Source organism: Neocloeon triangulifer, unplaced genomic scaffold (genome assembly GCF_031216515.1).
Source record: "Neocloeon triangulifer isolate White Clay Creek 2 clone unplaced genomic scaffold, ASM3121651v1 ptg000002l, whole genome shotgun sequence".
NCBI lineage: Eukaryota > Metazoa > Arthropoda > Insecta > Ephemeroptera > Baetidae > Neocloeon > Neocloeon triangulifer.
In genome coordinates, this window is record NW_026775545.1 from 8,080,751 (window position 1) to 8,097,542 (window position 16,792).

General features: G+C 38.4%; 1 protein-coding gene across 11 annotated transcripts in view; it reads left to right on the forward strand.

Annotated features, from left to right (window-relative positions):
- LOC132205387 (amyloid-beta A4 precursor protein-binding family A member 2-like) overlaps nt 1–16,792 on the forward strand; it is a 118,433-nt gene that overhangs the window by 82,060 nt on the left and 19,581 nt on the right. For 10 of the 11 annotated variants that reach the window (XM_059634409.1, XM_059634412.1, XM_059634413.1 and 7 more), the window contains exons 6-8: nt 2,315–2,605; nt 3,320–3,742; nt 5,331–5,763. In XM_059634409.1, the coding sequence (XP_059490392.1) occupies nt 2,315–2,605; nt 3,320–3,742; nt 5,331–5,763 (1,147 nt within the window). The remainder of the gene's footprint in view (nt 1–2,314; nt 2,606–3,319; nt 3,743–5,330; nt 5,764–16,792) is intronic. The other variant, XM_059634418.1, reaches the window with a different exon arrangement.

Consider the following 16,792-nt stretch of genomic DNA (forward strand, 5'->3'; position numbering starts at 1 on the left):
TATATCACACAATAAATAACACAAAAATATAAAATATAAACAATGATTTTCATTTATAATAATTAAACCTGAAAATAGGATAACTTACAATAATATTAGCTGAAAGACGTATCCCATATATAGGAGATTGTGGAGGTTTATTTAGATTGATACTTGTTTTAGTGGATTGATTTTCGTTTTCGTGGATTGATCCTCGTTTTCGTGGATTGATTCTCGTTTTCGTGGATTGATCCTCGTTTTCGTGGATTGATCCTCGTTTTCGTGGATTGATCCTCGTTTTCGTGGATTGATCCTCGTTTTCGTGGATTGATCCTCGTTTTCGTGGATTGATCCTCGTTTTCGTGGATTGATCCTCGTTTTCGTGGATTGATCCTCGTTTTCGTGGATTGATCCTCGTTTTCGTGGATTGATCCTCGTTTTCGTGGATTGATCCTCGTTTTCGTGGATTGATCCTCGTTTTCGTGGATTGATTCTCGTTTTGTGCATTGAGTTTTGATGATCAAATGTGATATCAACCTTATGATCGAAAGAGCTGACGCTCTTTCGCTCTCGCTCGGGCGGCAGCGGCGGGCCACGTGTGCTGCTGACCGTTCTCTCTTTCACTGCGCACGAGCTAATTCAATTTTTATTATAGGACGGTTTGGCTCCATCTCTCACGGAGAAAATTGATGAGCACATTTCGAAAGTAGGTCAGGAAGGAGTCGACTCTGTCGCCGACTCTGTCGCCGGAGGGAAAGTTACGTCACGATGTGACGTCACTGGTGACTGCATGATATGGGTTAATTTCAATTGTGCAATGCCACTAAAGTGGCGGGGGTAATTAGTTATTGCGAAACTAAAATTTGATGATCATCTTTCGAAATTAGGTCAGCATTTGACTCTCTCAAAGGGAAAGTTACGTCACGACACTGGTGATTGCATGAAATGGGTTAATTTCAATTTTGCAATGCCAGTAAAGTGGCGGGGGTAATTAGTTATTGCGAAATAATAAATTTGATGCGTGAATCATTATGCAATCAAGGTCAATTATCAAGGTCAGGGCATGGTAGGTCAAGATCATAGTGGGGTAGGTCAGGGTCAGGGTGGGGTAGGTCAGGGTCAGGGTGGGGTAGGTTAGGGGCAGGTCAGGGTTGAGGTGGGGTAGGTCAGGGTCAAGCTGGGTCAAGGTCAAAGCAATTAAAAAGGGGACTCAGTCCCCACAATACCACTACTCTGGCTGACAAAGAGCCGCCCTTTTTTACTCGCGACTTGAATGCTGCCGACAAATTACGAATTTATTTTTGCAGACCTCTTTCTTTTGTGCTGTTTTGAGTCAATTTCGCTATCGCGATATCTGCGTGGGCGGCAATATAGGGTCGTATATATATTATATAAAAAAACAGAAGAATGATTTGCTTTGATAAAGGAAAAGACGGAGCCGAATATCTTTTGAAAACATTGTTTTCCCCGAAGTGTGCCTTTTTTCTTTCAATGCTGTTTAAATATTGCACAATTTATTTCAATAATCTAGAACCACGCGAGCTGTCAAAAAGTAAACATATAATTATAATTGATCTTTCTTTTTCGTCCTTCATTCTTTCCTCAGTTTTCATATCAAAGAATAATGTCTTAGTTATTTCTTTAATTCATTTAATCATTCCTCTTAAAATAGAGGATGTTTAAAAAAATGATTAATTGTACTTTTAATGAGTAAATATTTTTATTGTTGTTTGTTGTTTATTTGTCCAAATTTTTACATCACATGGTTTACATTCAATAGTGGAAAATTGAAAACAATTTATTTGAAGTGAAAATGAATTTTCGGACAAAACGGCACCACCACTAGCAAGAATTTTAATAAAACTTCGGAGATCAAAAATACCCCATCCGCCGCAGTGAGCCTAGGTTGACGGTATTTGTTCTTATCACTTATTGTTAGTTTTTTTAAATCCAAATTTAAGAAGATTAGTTGAAGATTTATTATTTTCTAACAAACTTTTGTTATTTTTTTTCCAATTGATACACAAAATTTTATAGAAAAACAATGATTGTTGGGACTAAACATTGAATTGTTTGGGAAAAAAGGCAAAGATTGAGCTAAAATTCAAGATCAAAAAGACCTCTTTCGCCGCATCAAATTTTTACCTACTTCAAACTCTTTTTTAATATTTTATATTTTGGAAGGATGCAGGATGATTTCTTGGAGCTTGAAAATATGAAAATTAATAGTTATCAAATCGTCAAAAAATTTCAGTATTTTGAAAAAAGAAATGACTAAAAAGGTTAATTATATAAATTAAATCTGAAATAATTTTGTAATTTTTGGCGATTGCAGGTTCTTGGTCCAAGCGGATCGGATGCAGACACTGACCCTTTGTCCCCTGAGAGGTCGAGAGCGCCGCGGGTGATAGGAGGCCTGCCCATCGCCGAGTACGAGGGCTCCCCGCGGCGCTACGGCCCGCGCCAGTTGTCCGACTCGCCCAGCAGCCAGCAGCAGCAGACGCCGACGGGGCCGCTCATCTCGGGCCTGCCCAGCGCACAATCCCTGCTCTCCTCGCCCTCCGTGTTCCCGCCCAGGCCCGGCTTCCCGCAGCGCGTCCTGTCTAAGGACGAAGACGACGACGAGGTAAGAAAACTCGCACTTCTCTGTTCCTCTCTCTATCTCTTTCATTTTGACCGGAATGGATTGTTTTTGCGCTTTTGAGGTTGAATTTTACTCAGTTCACTCACACTTGCCGCGAATTGGACATCAACCCCAACCAGGAAAAACATTAAATGAATTTTGTTATTATTAAAAAAGATATTTATTTATTTGTTACAAGTCTAGCTCCTCACATGGAGCTATAAGTTCTTGCAAATAAATTTTTTGCAATAAAGAAATCAATAATGTATAAATTAAAGCATTGATTCTAATTAAATTCAGTCAAATTTTTTGATTAAAAATTATGCTAATCGGATTCACGTCCTTGTAAAGTTTAAAGTACCAATGTAGAGCAACGTCTTAAAACTCTTTCTTCTCCTTAAGAGTAACACAATGCCATTTTGAGAGTAAACAGTTTCCAAGCAAAATAATATGTAAATTCACATCAAGCGGAGCTTGACGAGAATCCGCCCATTTTGCACTACCAGCGCCTTTGTTATTCGCCCTCGCCCATTAGTGTAACAAGTTGATGCGCAAAAAGGCAAAAAGAGAGACGGATTGTTCTCTAAAAAAAGCGATGGATGCGTCTATCTCTCACGCAGATCATTAAAATTTTGTAACATATAAAAGCTACTAACAAGGCTCACTGCGTGCAAAGTATAAGAAAAAAAAAACGAAAAAATTCCTTTCACGCTGCAGGAGGAGGAAAAGCAGGAGAGTCCGAAGCTGTTCCCGAGCGACTCTGCGAACGCGGCTTTTGACTATTTGTACGAGTTTTCCGAGACGCGCAAAGTGCTCGAGGAATTCTTCAAGCCGAGTTCGCCGCTGCCCATCGAGGTTGACTTCGCCGAGCTCGACTACAACCTGCACCGACAGGCGGGAAACTCGTACGTGGGCCAGCGACTCGCGGCCAAAGACGGCCCCAGCGAAGAGCCGCCCCCAACTTCGTCCCCCCGAACGCGAAAGTCCGGAGGCACCCCTGACCTCATATCACTGAGAGACACCGAAGAACCGGTCAGCGCCATCTCGGAGGCCATCTCGCCCAACCGGACGCAGAGTCTGCTCACCCAGGAGTTGGAAATCACGTCGAACCACGCTGACGAGGATCTGGCGGAAACCGAGGTCAGTCCGAGAAGCCCCATCGGCCGAAAAAACAAAAATTTCTGTCGTCTCGCTTGCACACCAGATTTGGAAAAGTTATTTTCTTTCAGTTTGCCTGAGAGTTTTGTTGTAGCGCATGCACTATTTTGCCTTTTTGTTGCAAGCACTTTGGTAGAATTTGCTGCAAAATATTTTGAATCGATTGTATTTTTGGAAATTGAGAAAACACTGGACCACTGTTATAATATGTTTCGTAATGTCTTCCTTTTTATTTTGGAAAATGTATGTGTTGTAGGTAATTTATTTTAATGTTGAAATGTGTATCTTGATCTCCAACAATAGGTTATACGAAAGATAAATTATTATTTTAATGAAATTTTTTGGATTATCAATTACCAAACAAATTTTTTTTTTAAATTTCATCTTAACCATGGAGTTAACTTGTAAATAAAATGAAAGTTAACCCACTAATAAAAGTACCCACATTTCATACATAGCAATACAAATATTTAAAATCATTTTTGCTCAAACCAGAAATATCGGACCATCGTTATAATTTTATATGCTCTTCAAACTAATTACCAATTCTGGAAAATTGGGTATGTTGACATTTGTTTGATTCCATTATCCGTCGAGCGAAAATCGGTTTTCGAGTATGTGTTTTACTTCCATTAAAAGCCTTGTTTGCTATCATTTTCAATTTCACTGACTTTATCTTCTCTGGTTCACATTTTGTTGTTTACTGCATTGTGAAATTTGCATGTTACACGCACACGCCAAATCCGGCCCACAAATTCCCATCAATGCCGAGAGCCGCAAATTCAGCTCGACCGTCAGCAGCTTTACCATTTCTGCTGCGCGTTTGAAATATTTTGGAACGCATCACACGCGCATAATGCCGATGGCTTTAAACGTCTCATTATATTGCGGGTCAGATAATGGGCCGGCCGCGATTTGTCTGCAACCCATTCATGCTTATGAATATTAATTAGACATCGCAAGGGTAAATACCATTTCGGTTTTAATTAAAAGCCCATTGAACAAACGGCAGCTGCGCGTCGAAGAGAATCTTCTCTCGATCGAACCACAGCTTGTCAAGCAATTTCCACTGCCATTAAATATTTGCCACTTGCAGCATTAATTTTATATGACGCGAGTAGTTGCTGTTATCAGTTTATCCATGATTGTAATTGAAGTCCGTCAAAGCTGATTTAGCAAAATTGAAATACGAAATCACTTTTCAGGATTCAATTAATTTGCATGCTCTAGTCATTTGTGTTTTGTAATCAATGTTGGCAGTGATTTTAATTTTGATTCATTGCATGATTATCTATTGTGTCACTTGATTCTGAAGTTGTTCTGAAGTTTATTTATGATTAAATTCCCACGGCCCTGCAGATATTTGAATGATTTGTTAAATTTAAATGCACCAACCATTTAAAGTTTCATCTTTTGCAAATTTAATTGAAATTAATGAAACATTAGATTGAGTTTTTCACTAAAATTTGCAAATACTTCAGAAATTATTCTTGTAGCGAGTAAAGTATTTTAGAATAGATTTTATTTGATTAAAATTAATCTTTCTCACAAACTTCCTATTTGTCGACAGATCGGACTTCAGGTAGGCCACTCGCGCAACTTCACCCTCTCTCCCGAGACGACCGACTGCGACTCCAATGATATTGAGAGTGAGGTGTCCCTCGAGAACGAAGGGTCGATGCACTCGAGCGGCGGAGGCCGTCTCTACGGCAGCATGCCGGTCCTCGAGGACGGCCTTTCCTCGGGCCACGCGAGCGACGGCGAAGACTCGGTGCCCCCGCCGACCGTTCCCGGCGACGCCAACCCAACCATAATGTTGATGAAGAAACAAATTTGTGAAATCGAACGCGAAATCCGCAGCCGGGCCGGCAACACCAAGCTCGAGGCCAAGCCAACCGCCAACCAGGCGACCATCGACTACCGAGCCGTCGAGGACTTCCTGCGAGGACACGACATCAGCTTCAAAGGGTCTAGTGGAGCACCCAACGATCTGGACGTTCTTGGTGAGTACATTTTTTTTCTCCTGTATTCTTATTGACAATTACAAGCTTTTTGATTCATATATACAAATGGTTTGAGGATTTCAAAAGATAAAAAGTTCGTTGTTCTGAAAACTAATCATTTGTGAATAAAGGGATAAAAAAATATTAAAAAAATTAAACTATCGTTGATTTTCATAAAACTTAATTATTACATTTAATATCACAATTTTAATTGCATATATGATTATTTAATATTTTATTAATTTTTGTATAATTTCTTTATATAATTGGTAAAATGATATTTTAAAAACTTTGGAAGTTAAATAATTATGAATAAAATTATTTTATATTTTTATTTTTTAGTAATTTTATGTAACACAAGCTTAACTTATAGTTTGTAAATGCTTAAAAAAGTAACTTTCCTTTTAGGTCTCCCAGTCCAGATATTAATTTTTCAAATTGTTTCAAATTTAGTTATTAATAATTTTTAATGAAAAAACTTTTTACTGAAATATTTATTCAGTTGGAAAAGTCTGAAACTAAAACCATCCAAATTTATACCAGTCCTGCAAATTCATGCAAAACAGCCCCACTTTTTGCAAGACACGGACGAGTTCGGACGTGAAAATAAAAATAGTTCTGCAGCGGAACGCTTAAACGAATTCGTTTGTGTCGCTAATAAACTGACTGGCTTTTATTTTTGCCGCCGGTGCCAGTGCATGTCGTGTTCTCTTGTTTATTTGCATTCATTTCAGCGCAACGGCTGCACAGACCTGGCATTTGTGTGCGAGAAACCAAACGTGCTCGAATTAGACAGACCGGCGGTTTTTTGTTTGGCGTCGCCGCACGTGCATTTGCATACAGGCGCGTGTGTTAAATTTCGTGCCGCGGTGCACTTTTGCCGGTTGCTGCGCTGGGAAATGTAATTATTCAAATTTCATGCAGTAAATAGCGGGCAATAAAAAGCGACCAAGCTCGACGCTATACTACAGCGCAGGGAAAACACACGGGCGTGATAATCGTGACTGAGACCACGTGACCCCTCGGACCGAGCACAATGGACGCAATTTAACTTACAATTAAAAACTAAGTAGGTGCTGCCTACGGATGTGCGTTCAGATTAAAGAAATATTTGGAAAAAAATGAAATACAAAATTTACATTGATTTTTTATCATCACGAGTTCCGCCCGTTTTTTCAATTTCTCAACTAAATAAAAAAAAACTGATGCAAAAAATGTATGCAAAAAAAAAACGAGATGTTTCCAGCACTAATCCATGAAAAGAAAAAAAATATAATGAGAAACATAGGCAATTTTTTCGATTTTTATTTGAATAATTAACTCGAACATTTAAATATTTACATGGCTGTGTTGGAAAATTTTTTAAAATTTCTACGCCTCTAAATAATCAATTTGTTACACAGAAAAATACTTATTGATTTAAACTCTTTGACGTAAAGAAGGTTGCATTTTTTTTCAAAATTTTTTTGGGAAATGTTTTTCTGAGACAAAATTATCCGACCCAATTTTGTTATTGACGTTTTCCTTCATTCTAAAGATCCAAGCGAAGAAAATTAATTTTAGTTCTCGAGCAAGAGTAATTATCTTTCGAGCGAAACTGAATTATCACTTGACTCTTCACCTTTCACGTTGGCTGCCACCACCGGTATACGCGTCGCAGCCCACAGGCAATTAATTTTGCCTCTGAAACCGTTTAATTTGGCATGCAAATCATCCAGCAGGCAAGTTTGAGCGTTGAAATAGATCGCATGCCTTGCTGTTTATTTGTCCTGCGAGGCAATTAACTCCTCCTCGCCTCACGCATAAATTCAACGCCGGCCACAATAAAGGGATTTGCCACGCCGTTAATGGCCTCGCATCGAAAAAGTTCATTATCCTGTCGTTTATGCGGCGGCGGCGGCAATGCCGTTTGCCCCCGCACGATATACACGCACAACACGTCCATAATGACCAAATTGATCCTGCGAGAGTTTTCAACCCTTAAACTCACCCCTTTGTCGCTGGCCGGCCACAGTCTCACCTGCGCTTTTCGAATTCTCGCCGTCCGATTCGTGGAACGGGCAGTGCGTGTCATTCTCAGTAGAAAGTGGTGGAAAAGCAACCCCCGTTGCGCCGAGAAAATTGCACCCTTGCCGCCGATGCTTCGGAGAAGGGTGGAGCGGCCTTTGTTGCTATTATGCTGTTAACCTGGACTTCGGGGAATTCGGGACCTTTGTTGGCATAATAAGGCTCGAATGTACAATTAAGTGTCATTGTGATTTTTTATGTAGGTGGAGTTTCAAGGCTTGCTCGCTTTGTGCCAAATACCTGGGATAAAGAACACAATAAACAAGAATGACCGCAAAGTTTTTTTTCATTTTAGCAGGCTTTCATTAATAATTAGTGTTTAGATGGATTTTATTCTAATATGAAAGTATTAAAAAAAAATGGAGGGTCAAAACTCAATGCTCACTCTCAAATATTTATTCCATTCGTTCGATTTATTCTCTCACCACAAGCCAAAAGAAATTAATAAAAAATGGAATTTTTATAGACTTCGATGAATTTCTATTAATAAAAAAAAGATATTTTACACACTTTAATTTTAATAAAATAAGAGGCTATTCATGACTTAACATACCTTCTATAACAAAATAGATACTCTTCATAAAAATAACTATTTTGGCCAATCGTTTCCTTTGGAATTTTTTTTAATTATTTTATATTTAATATATTAATTTGGAGACCGAAGAAAAAGTTCAAAGGCTTGAAATTAAGGGGTAAAATCAGGAGCAGCTTTTCAAAGCAATTACCAGGCTGCTTTTTCGCGCTTCTGCTCTGCAATTACTGAAACTTTCTTTCCCGGTGTTAATAAAATTTGCAAGGCACGCCGCGGCCAAACTTTGCCATTTCGTCGCCGGGGTGGAATGGTAGGAAGCAGGTGGAAAGAAAAGAGCGAGACAAATTTCCGACTCGGCACTAATATCTCAGCACCCATATTTCATGCACAAAAAGCGGCGCGCTCACGTTTTGCTTGTCTCGACGGAAAAAAGTGGCCGGCAGTTTATTATTATTTACCTCTCTTGGGCTGCTCTAACTCAGCTTGTCTTCTTCCCTTTCTGGTAATTATTTAGGCACGATGATGGCTTCTTGCAGGCCGAGACAAGCCGAAATTACTTTTGACGTCACCGTGTATAATTTTTCAAGACTGGGTTTTAAAAAATTTGCATTCGGAGGAAAAGTTTGCTTCCGTTCCCCCTTTTGTTCCGACGAACCGGCCTTTCATTGGACGGTGCACTCCTTTATCATTTTTTATTCCCTCTGTTCCTCTTTCCTTTCCGCCTCTGATAATAGAGAATAATAATCAAATTCGCCCGTGAGTTCTCGGTAAAAGCTCGGTAGTTGCTGCAGGGAAATTTTGTTTTGTTTATTCGTCATTCGCAACGGTTGGTTGACGCGATGCCTATTATTTTTTCCAATTTATGTCAACACGCGTTCAACGATGCGGAAGAGATGCTTTCTGACAACAAACCAATTTTGGTAATTTTTTATGTAGTGCTAAAGTTAGACTTTTGCATCATTCAAAATTGATATCTCTGGATAGCGGAAAGTGATTGTGACAAACAGAATAATTTTTTTTTCATGAATAACAGAGTTAAATTAATTCAATTTTATAAAATTTAAACTTGTATTCCAAAATTGTTCTCCTCTATTGTTTAAATAAATTCACAATTGTAACACAATAGAAATTGTGTACATTTTAATATCATATTTTGTTCATTTGGTCAAGTAGTTTCCTCAGCTATCAGATCGAAACGACCAATAAAACATTTTAAACACCAATAGAGATAGCAAAGAAAGTTGCATAATATATAAAAGACCATTTGGAGGAACGATATCAAAATTTTTACGGCCTCGCCGAATGCACTTTTGTACCGTAATAAAATTTCACTGTAGTACACTTTTAAAAGCATTTCGTTGGACATAAAAATCTTGCTTGGGACTGAAATCGCGAAGCTCGGGCGCAATAAAACACGCGGGACGATTTTATTGTCGCCGACGATAATAATTGGTCACCACACTTTTCCAGGCGCGCCAAAGAGAAGTGGTACGGCTAAAACCGACCACTTTTGAAAAATCGCTCCAGTCACGTTCAAACGTGGCGGAAATTTATTTTTTGCACGCTCAGCGCCAAGTGCGAGAACGTATTTATTCGTTCTGGATAGAAAGACCGCGGGGAATATTTGAGCGTGAAATATTCACAGGCAGCTCCGGCGCCATTTTTCACGGCTTAAAGAGCTGCTGCGTTGCCTCTTTCGCATGAATATTCACGCGCTTGTGATGCACAATCAGGGCCCAACTAAAGCTAGCTGGATTGACAGCGCAGATTTTTCAGAGGTAAAAGTAATATTTTATCAGATAGGTTGGAAAATGAAATACTGACAATCGCTGACAATAAATAAAGTTCAAGAGAGAGAAAAATTCTGTTTATGTGCCAGCACAATTACTTAAACTAGAAAAGTTCATGTATCTGCACATTTTATTTTTCTTCTGAAAGTTCAATGATATAAATTTTTTTGGCAAAAAGTTCAAATTTTATTCGTTTGCAAGATTAACTGGAAATTTTGATGAAATTTCAATTATTTCGCTTTTGAAGGCCAAATCCTTTTTTTTTAAATAAAATCCAACCATTAATAGATATAAACATGTTTCTTATTTATTATATTATTTTTTAAATAAAACTTTGACCTCTTCAACTTCAACAATGACATCTTTCTGTTGACTTGATTAAAATACATGAGCACAAAATAGTAATCGAGCGAATCGTCGTCAGAAGTACAGCATAAAAAAAATGCAATTAGAGCGGTATTAATCCCTCATTACCCGCGCTTTTCTGTCGCTTTTCTCTCTCGCCTCTCTCGTTTTCTTTTTTTGTCTTTAGCTGCCAAACCCAATTAACCGCCTTTCTTATGCGCAGCGAATATGCAGCTGCTAATTTACAGCGAATTTTAGGAACAATTAAACGCCGAGCGCGCTCTGTAATTTAAATATCGCTCACGGGCTGATTGCTAAGTGGCCGCGTCTGCAGTCGGGAAACTAGTTCGCTCTCTTCTATTCTGTACATTATTACTACGATTCGCGTGCACTGGCTGCTATTAACTCACTAATGACGCCGCGCAACTTCTACGAACAGGTCATTAAACTTAATTTAAATTCCGAGCATCACCCTGTGGGACGCCACAAAATTTTCACTGTTATTTTGATGAAAACCCTAAAACCAGTCAAAGTTCATTTATAACAATTTGAATAGAATTTGTTTAAATGTTATAATCTGAAAAGCTTTAAATAAGTAAATTAAAAATTATCTCCGACAATTAATTACAATTTATCGATATTAATTGGCGCTTGTGCAAAAAATTGAAAAATCTGAAAAATTGATCAGTCTATACTGATGACGCACAACGTTTCGTCGCTCCAACCACAGACATTTTCCATTTTTAGATCAGTCGATTGATTAGGTCGGGCTCGGGGGCTGCGCGTCGTGAGATGATTAATCTGCAAAAATGTCCTGTGGCACGTGGTGCGGACGTTGAATAATGGGCCGATCGCCGTGCACGATATATGCAACCAGAGCAGCAGTGCAACCTGGTGCCAGCCGCACGTCCACCCCCTTTGGTAATAATCAAGCGGCTCTCACCTCAAACGATACAATTCCGACCGAGTGCATCCCTGCGCTGAAAGTGACGCGCTCGTGTCGCGATTAATGGCATACTCCACTGACCAGAGCTTGTTGCGGATCGCAATCTGCCCGCGGGTGCATGCAACATAGAGAGGCGCAAACAGTGATCAAGACAAAAAAATAGTCATAAAAACGTTTATTAATTTAGAATATTAAGAAATTTAAGCCCTAATTTCAAAATTTTATAAAATGAAAATTCTAACAACAATTCCGTCAAAAACATTTATGATTTTATTATATTTTCTAAGCTGTTTGTGCACTAATGACGACTCCATTCGTATTGAACCAGGTGCTGAAAATTTCCCACCAAATAAATTGAAACTCGGGGGCAGTTGTTCCGGTTAAAACAGAACATGTGCTTTTTTTGGTTATTGTTATAATGACTTTTCTCCGAGTTAAAAATAATATTTTTAGCAGGGAGAGAGAAAACCTGTTTCAAAACTTTAAGAGAATCTTTGCTTACCGTGATTTTGACGGAAAACATAAAATTTGGGCCTCATTTGATTCCAAAATAAAATAAAATTACCAGTTGAATATCAAAAATATTAGATTTCTCTTTGCGTCTCTCTCTCCACTGGCGGAATTCACACGCAGCCACACACCACACATTATTGCTGGCGAGATTTGCAAGCGGGCGAGCGCATGTTTCACCCGATGAATTCCGCAATTTTTTCCAGTAAATAGGCGCGGTCGTAAATTGTATTTGCGTGCGAGGGAGAGCACTTGAAAATAATGCACGGCTCTTTATCACGAGCCGCATTTAGCAGATGAAGTGCGTCGGCAGTCCGTTTCAACGGCAATGAACAAGTTTTGCATGCACGTTCGTCCTGCCGGGACAAAAGTCCGCGATGATGGAGAGCGTGACATTCTAACGTTCCCTTAAGATGCCGTAAATGCGCAGTTAAAATAAACACAACGAGCGGCGTCGAGATAAAAATTCACTTGGTCGCCTCGCCGTCGTTTTTCAACATTTTAGCGGACGTTAAGCGAAAGTAATTCTTTCTCGCCGGCGCACTACTACTTTGTGCCGCCATTTTTATTTCCTGTTGTGGGTGTCACACGCTCGAAATAGCTATAGAGTTGATAAATGTGGTGCAAAAAACGTTTCTCAAAATAATGATGTTGCGTTAAAAAAACATTGCTCAATTATTTCCCTAAAAACATTCCAGTTCTTAAATATGTATTCCTTCAAAAATGCTGATAATATTGAAAATATTTCATTTATGTTAATTGAATTTTTTGATAAAATTATGAATTATGAATGATAAAATTATTATTTCTGTTTATCCAAACCATGAAAAATATATTTAAATTTACTTAATTGCATGAATAAGTTGAAGATTAAAACTATATTTTATTATAGAACAGTTTTTTGTAAAAAATCCAAATAAGTTGTAAAATCTATTTTCCTTTGTTTTTCTTTTAATAATTAGCAACATTATAAATTCCTGTATTTTCGTACCTATTATTTATTTTACAAGGAAAAAATACCACTAAAATATTCAAACCACTGAAAAAATTCCGAAAACTAATGCAAATATCACTCGACGAAAGTCTCGGTCCAGAGTGAATTTGCGATTCCGTCATTAGACGAAAGCGGGTTAGCCGAAATCCTGTTACAAACAGGAAACTCGGCGAGAGCTCCAGGGAGTGTGTCGAGGCGACTAAATTACGCTGGGGAGTCTGTGAGATGTTTCGCGCGATTTGCATGGAATTTGCGTGCACAATGCCCGAGGACAAATGGATCTTGCCGCGAAACAAGGGCGCTGTTCGCACCTGAGCACAATGAGCGGGTTTATTGCATACGAAGACGCAGTGCAGCGAAGGCGGAGAGAATGAGACGCGAAATAAGGTGCACGTGCTTGATGACGCTATCAAACTAACTCGCCCCAAGGAGCAATGGCAGTTGTTAGGCAAAGCGTCGCTCCGCTACACAGAAATAGAGAAAAGACAAACGCTCCAATTTCAGCCCGTGAGGCAGGCACCAAATTAAACGCAACTCGAAAGATAAATAAATGTCTCAGTTAAAATACAAAATTCAAGAATATAAAGAACTTGAATCATTTGATTATCCTGTTTTAGTTGCAAAATATAATGTAATATTTGTTGATTTTTTTACTTAAAATATTTTAAAATAAATTTAAAGATGCTTTTATTTACATTTATTCAAGAAAAAATATCAAACGATAGTTCAGATTTTCAATATCAGTATAGTTTCATAGCAAATAATATAAAATGCTTTTTTAAAATTTATTGAATTTCTACCCAGAAAGAATATCACATTCTTAATTTTTACCTTACTTAGAATTTCTATGAGTAATTAAAACAAATTTGCAATCTTTCTTTACTTGATTGCTATCCAAAAATATCTTTTCTCTCGGTCATTGCTTTTAAATTGACGTGCTCAAGTTCCGATCGCTTCAAAATGTCAAAAGAAAAAAAAATTAAAACAATATAAATATTGCAGCGGAAATTTAATAAAATTAATCGTAAACTAATGGCAAGGCAAAATAAATAAGTTTCTTCAATATTTGTATTTCCCACATTTTTATTCATTTTCTGATTTATTTCAAATTTTCGCCTTTTATAAACTTAATAATCCAACTAAAATTAGAATTTTCCACCGTTAATTAATGTTTTGAAAATTTTTCAAGCGTCACAGTAAAAACAGCGTTGCTCATTTTGGCGCAGCGATGTTTGCCGATCCGACATTGAAACGCACACAAAAGCGTCGAGAGGAGCATGTTTGTATTTATGTTGCCTTCCGTGAAATCCATTCAGGCCGCCCGACGTCGAATAATAAGTATGCATGAACGCGTAGCGCCTGCAGCTTTTAAAGTCTGCATCCCGCTCAACGAACGTGCCCAGCGGACTGCATAATCGACGCCCCGCGCGCCGAAATAACATGTACACATGTACAAAGTACACAGGGCGCGCTTTGAAACAGGTGGTGCTGCATGGCACACCCAATGACGCTTTTTGCTCTTGGCCAGCCGAGCGAATTTATTTCGGGCGCATCCGGCCGAGAAACTAACAGTTGACACCTGAAATTGTACATTTGCAGTGAAACAAATTGCGTAAACTGTATTATTATTAATTGCCACACCGTCCAAGGTTAGTTAATCACAGCAGCCATTCGTATCATTTGGGCATTTCAACATAAATTTGAACTGGTTTGAAAATTTAAATATTTATAAATCAAAAAGTGGCAAAAAGCTCTGTGAAAATACATTTTGTGATGTAAAAATTAATCCCATCTTAGGGCCAATGTGACCGGCTAATTAATTGATCAATTTGTATTATTGTTTGTTAATCCAATTTTAACTTATTTAGCATAATTTCAACATCGGTGGCGTAGGAGAATTTCTATGTTTAAAATATACAATGTTCAATAATTTGGACTGAACGTCTAAATTATTAATTATTTTTATAAAATTAAATAATATAAATAGTTTTATTATTCAATTTCCTTACAATCTTCATAAAACAAAGAAAGAAATTAAATTCATTTAAAAATCTTTTAATAAATTTAAATGAAATCAATGAAATGATTATTAATTATTTTATTTAATTAATTATTAACTTTTAACTGCATCAAATAGAATATTATAAAAGTTAATAAAAAAATGTTTAACTTGTCATTTTAATGTTAAAATTTCCTGAACAAATTAATTAGAAACCACTTTAATTCATATTGTATTGAAAGAAAACAATATGAAAATATTTAGCCTAATTGCGAAGCTAGGCAGACATTGAACCTTTGAATCTTTTTGTCCTGTGGCTGCGCTGCAGCAAATGAGTCGGACAAATTAGCCCGCGACAAAGTGCTTTGCGTCAGTTGCAGCAGCCGACCGCAATCGATTTTCTTGCGGCCAGGCCTGCTGCACCGAGAGAGAGTGCAATTAGGCTGGCGTTTTGTCGCTGCTGCAAGTGGGAGTAATGCGCCTATCAAGTGGCCCCCCGGTCGGCGGCTTTAATTACGCGACGCCGCCGCCGTCGACGACGTAATTGGCCTGCTAGGGCGAATTTCGGCGCCTCCAAGAGTGAGACGATGATGCACATAAAAGTCTGCGAGGCGAAATTCCGCTCCGTTCTTTTTCTTATTAGCGAATCTGCTGCTGACAAGTTGAGTTTCCTGCTCGACACTAGCGGTGTTTAATGTTTAATACGCGTTGAAAGCTCTCTCAGAGACGTCCTAAATTTAATCTCATTACTCAAATTACGCGTGCGTCTTACGCCTAAAAGTTTTGCACGCAGGCAATTTTTCCGAGGGTCTAGATTTACGACTGTAAGAATCGCATCAGAGGTGGCTCGTGTAACTTTTTGTTGATAAAGTTTTAAGAAGTTTAAGGATGACAAAAATTAAACAAAATTCTCATAAAAATATCTTATTTTATAATTTCAAAATTTGATTAAAAATCATAGTTACGGGTAAAATAAGCGAGTTTTTGTGTGATAGAATCTTCAACTTTTTTTTTATAAAATTTATAATTTTAGCATTTCATTTAAGATTTTTTTATTTACAAAAAAAAATGAAATTTATTCATCCATTTTCCCCGTATCTGATGATTTCTGAGTAAGTTTTGTAGATTTACTGGGAAATTTTCAACTCTCCCGAGTAAATTTTACTATTTGCATAATTCACACACTGACAACCTTGACAGCAGCTATGCGAATGGAAAACAATAAAGTAGGTCGACAGAAATTTATTTATTCTGCAGCAATTTGCTTCCCTGGCGAATTCATCTTTCTTTCTCTGCTCTGCTATCGCGAGCAGACTTTTTCCAGGTGGCATTTCTAGCGGCGTCGGGTCGGCTGGCGCGTCAGACGCAATCGAGTCACGCCGCATTTGATCGGCGGCCAAATGCCAGCCGCTGCGGATAAAAAGCTGCGCTGCCATTTCGAGGCTGAAATGTCGACTCGTGCCAAGCTCTCGCGGCGGGCACACTTGAAATGCTAGTTTACCTGCTTAGACAATGCTCGCTGCTTCCACCTCATTACGGCACAAAAGAGTAGTACATGCGAACGCAACCCGTAGCACAACAAACAAAACATTTGAATAGCAAGCGAGCGAGCGAGCGAGTGAGCCAAACCTGCCTCCATTTACTCGCGGAATGTCAAGAGTTCGTTGCGGGTCGTGCTGAGCTGCGAGGAAATGGAAAAAAAGAAAAAAAAAAAAAAAAAAAAAAAGGACAATGACTCTGGGCCGTATGTTTTCCGCTTCCATGCACGTGAGCTTAGAAAATCCTGCAATATTGATATAAAAAATAGTCTCTTGCACCCAAGACTACAAACGTTCCACGTGAGCCT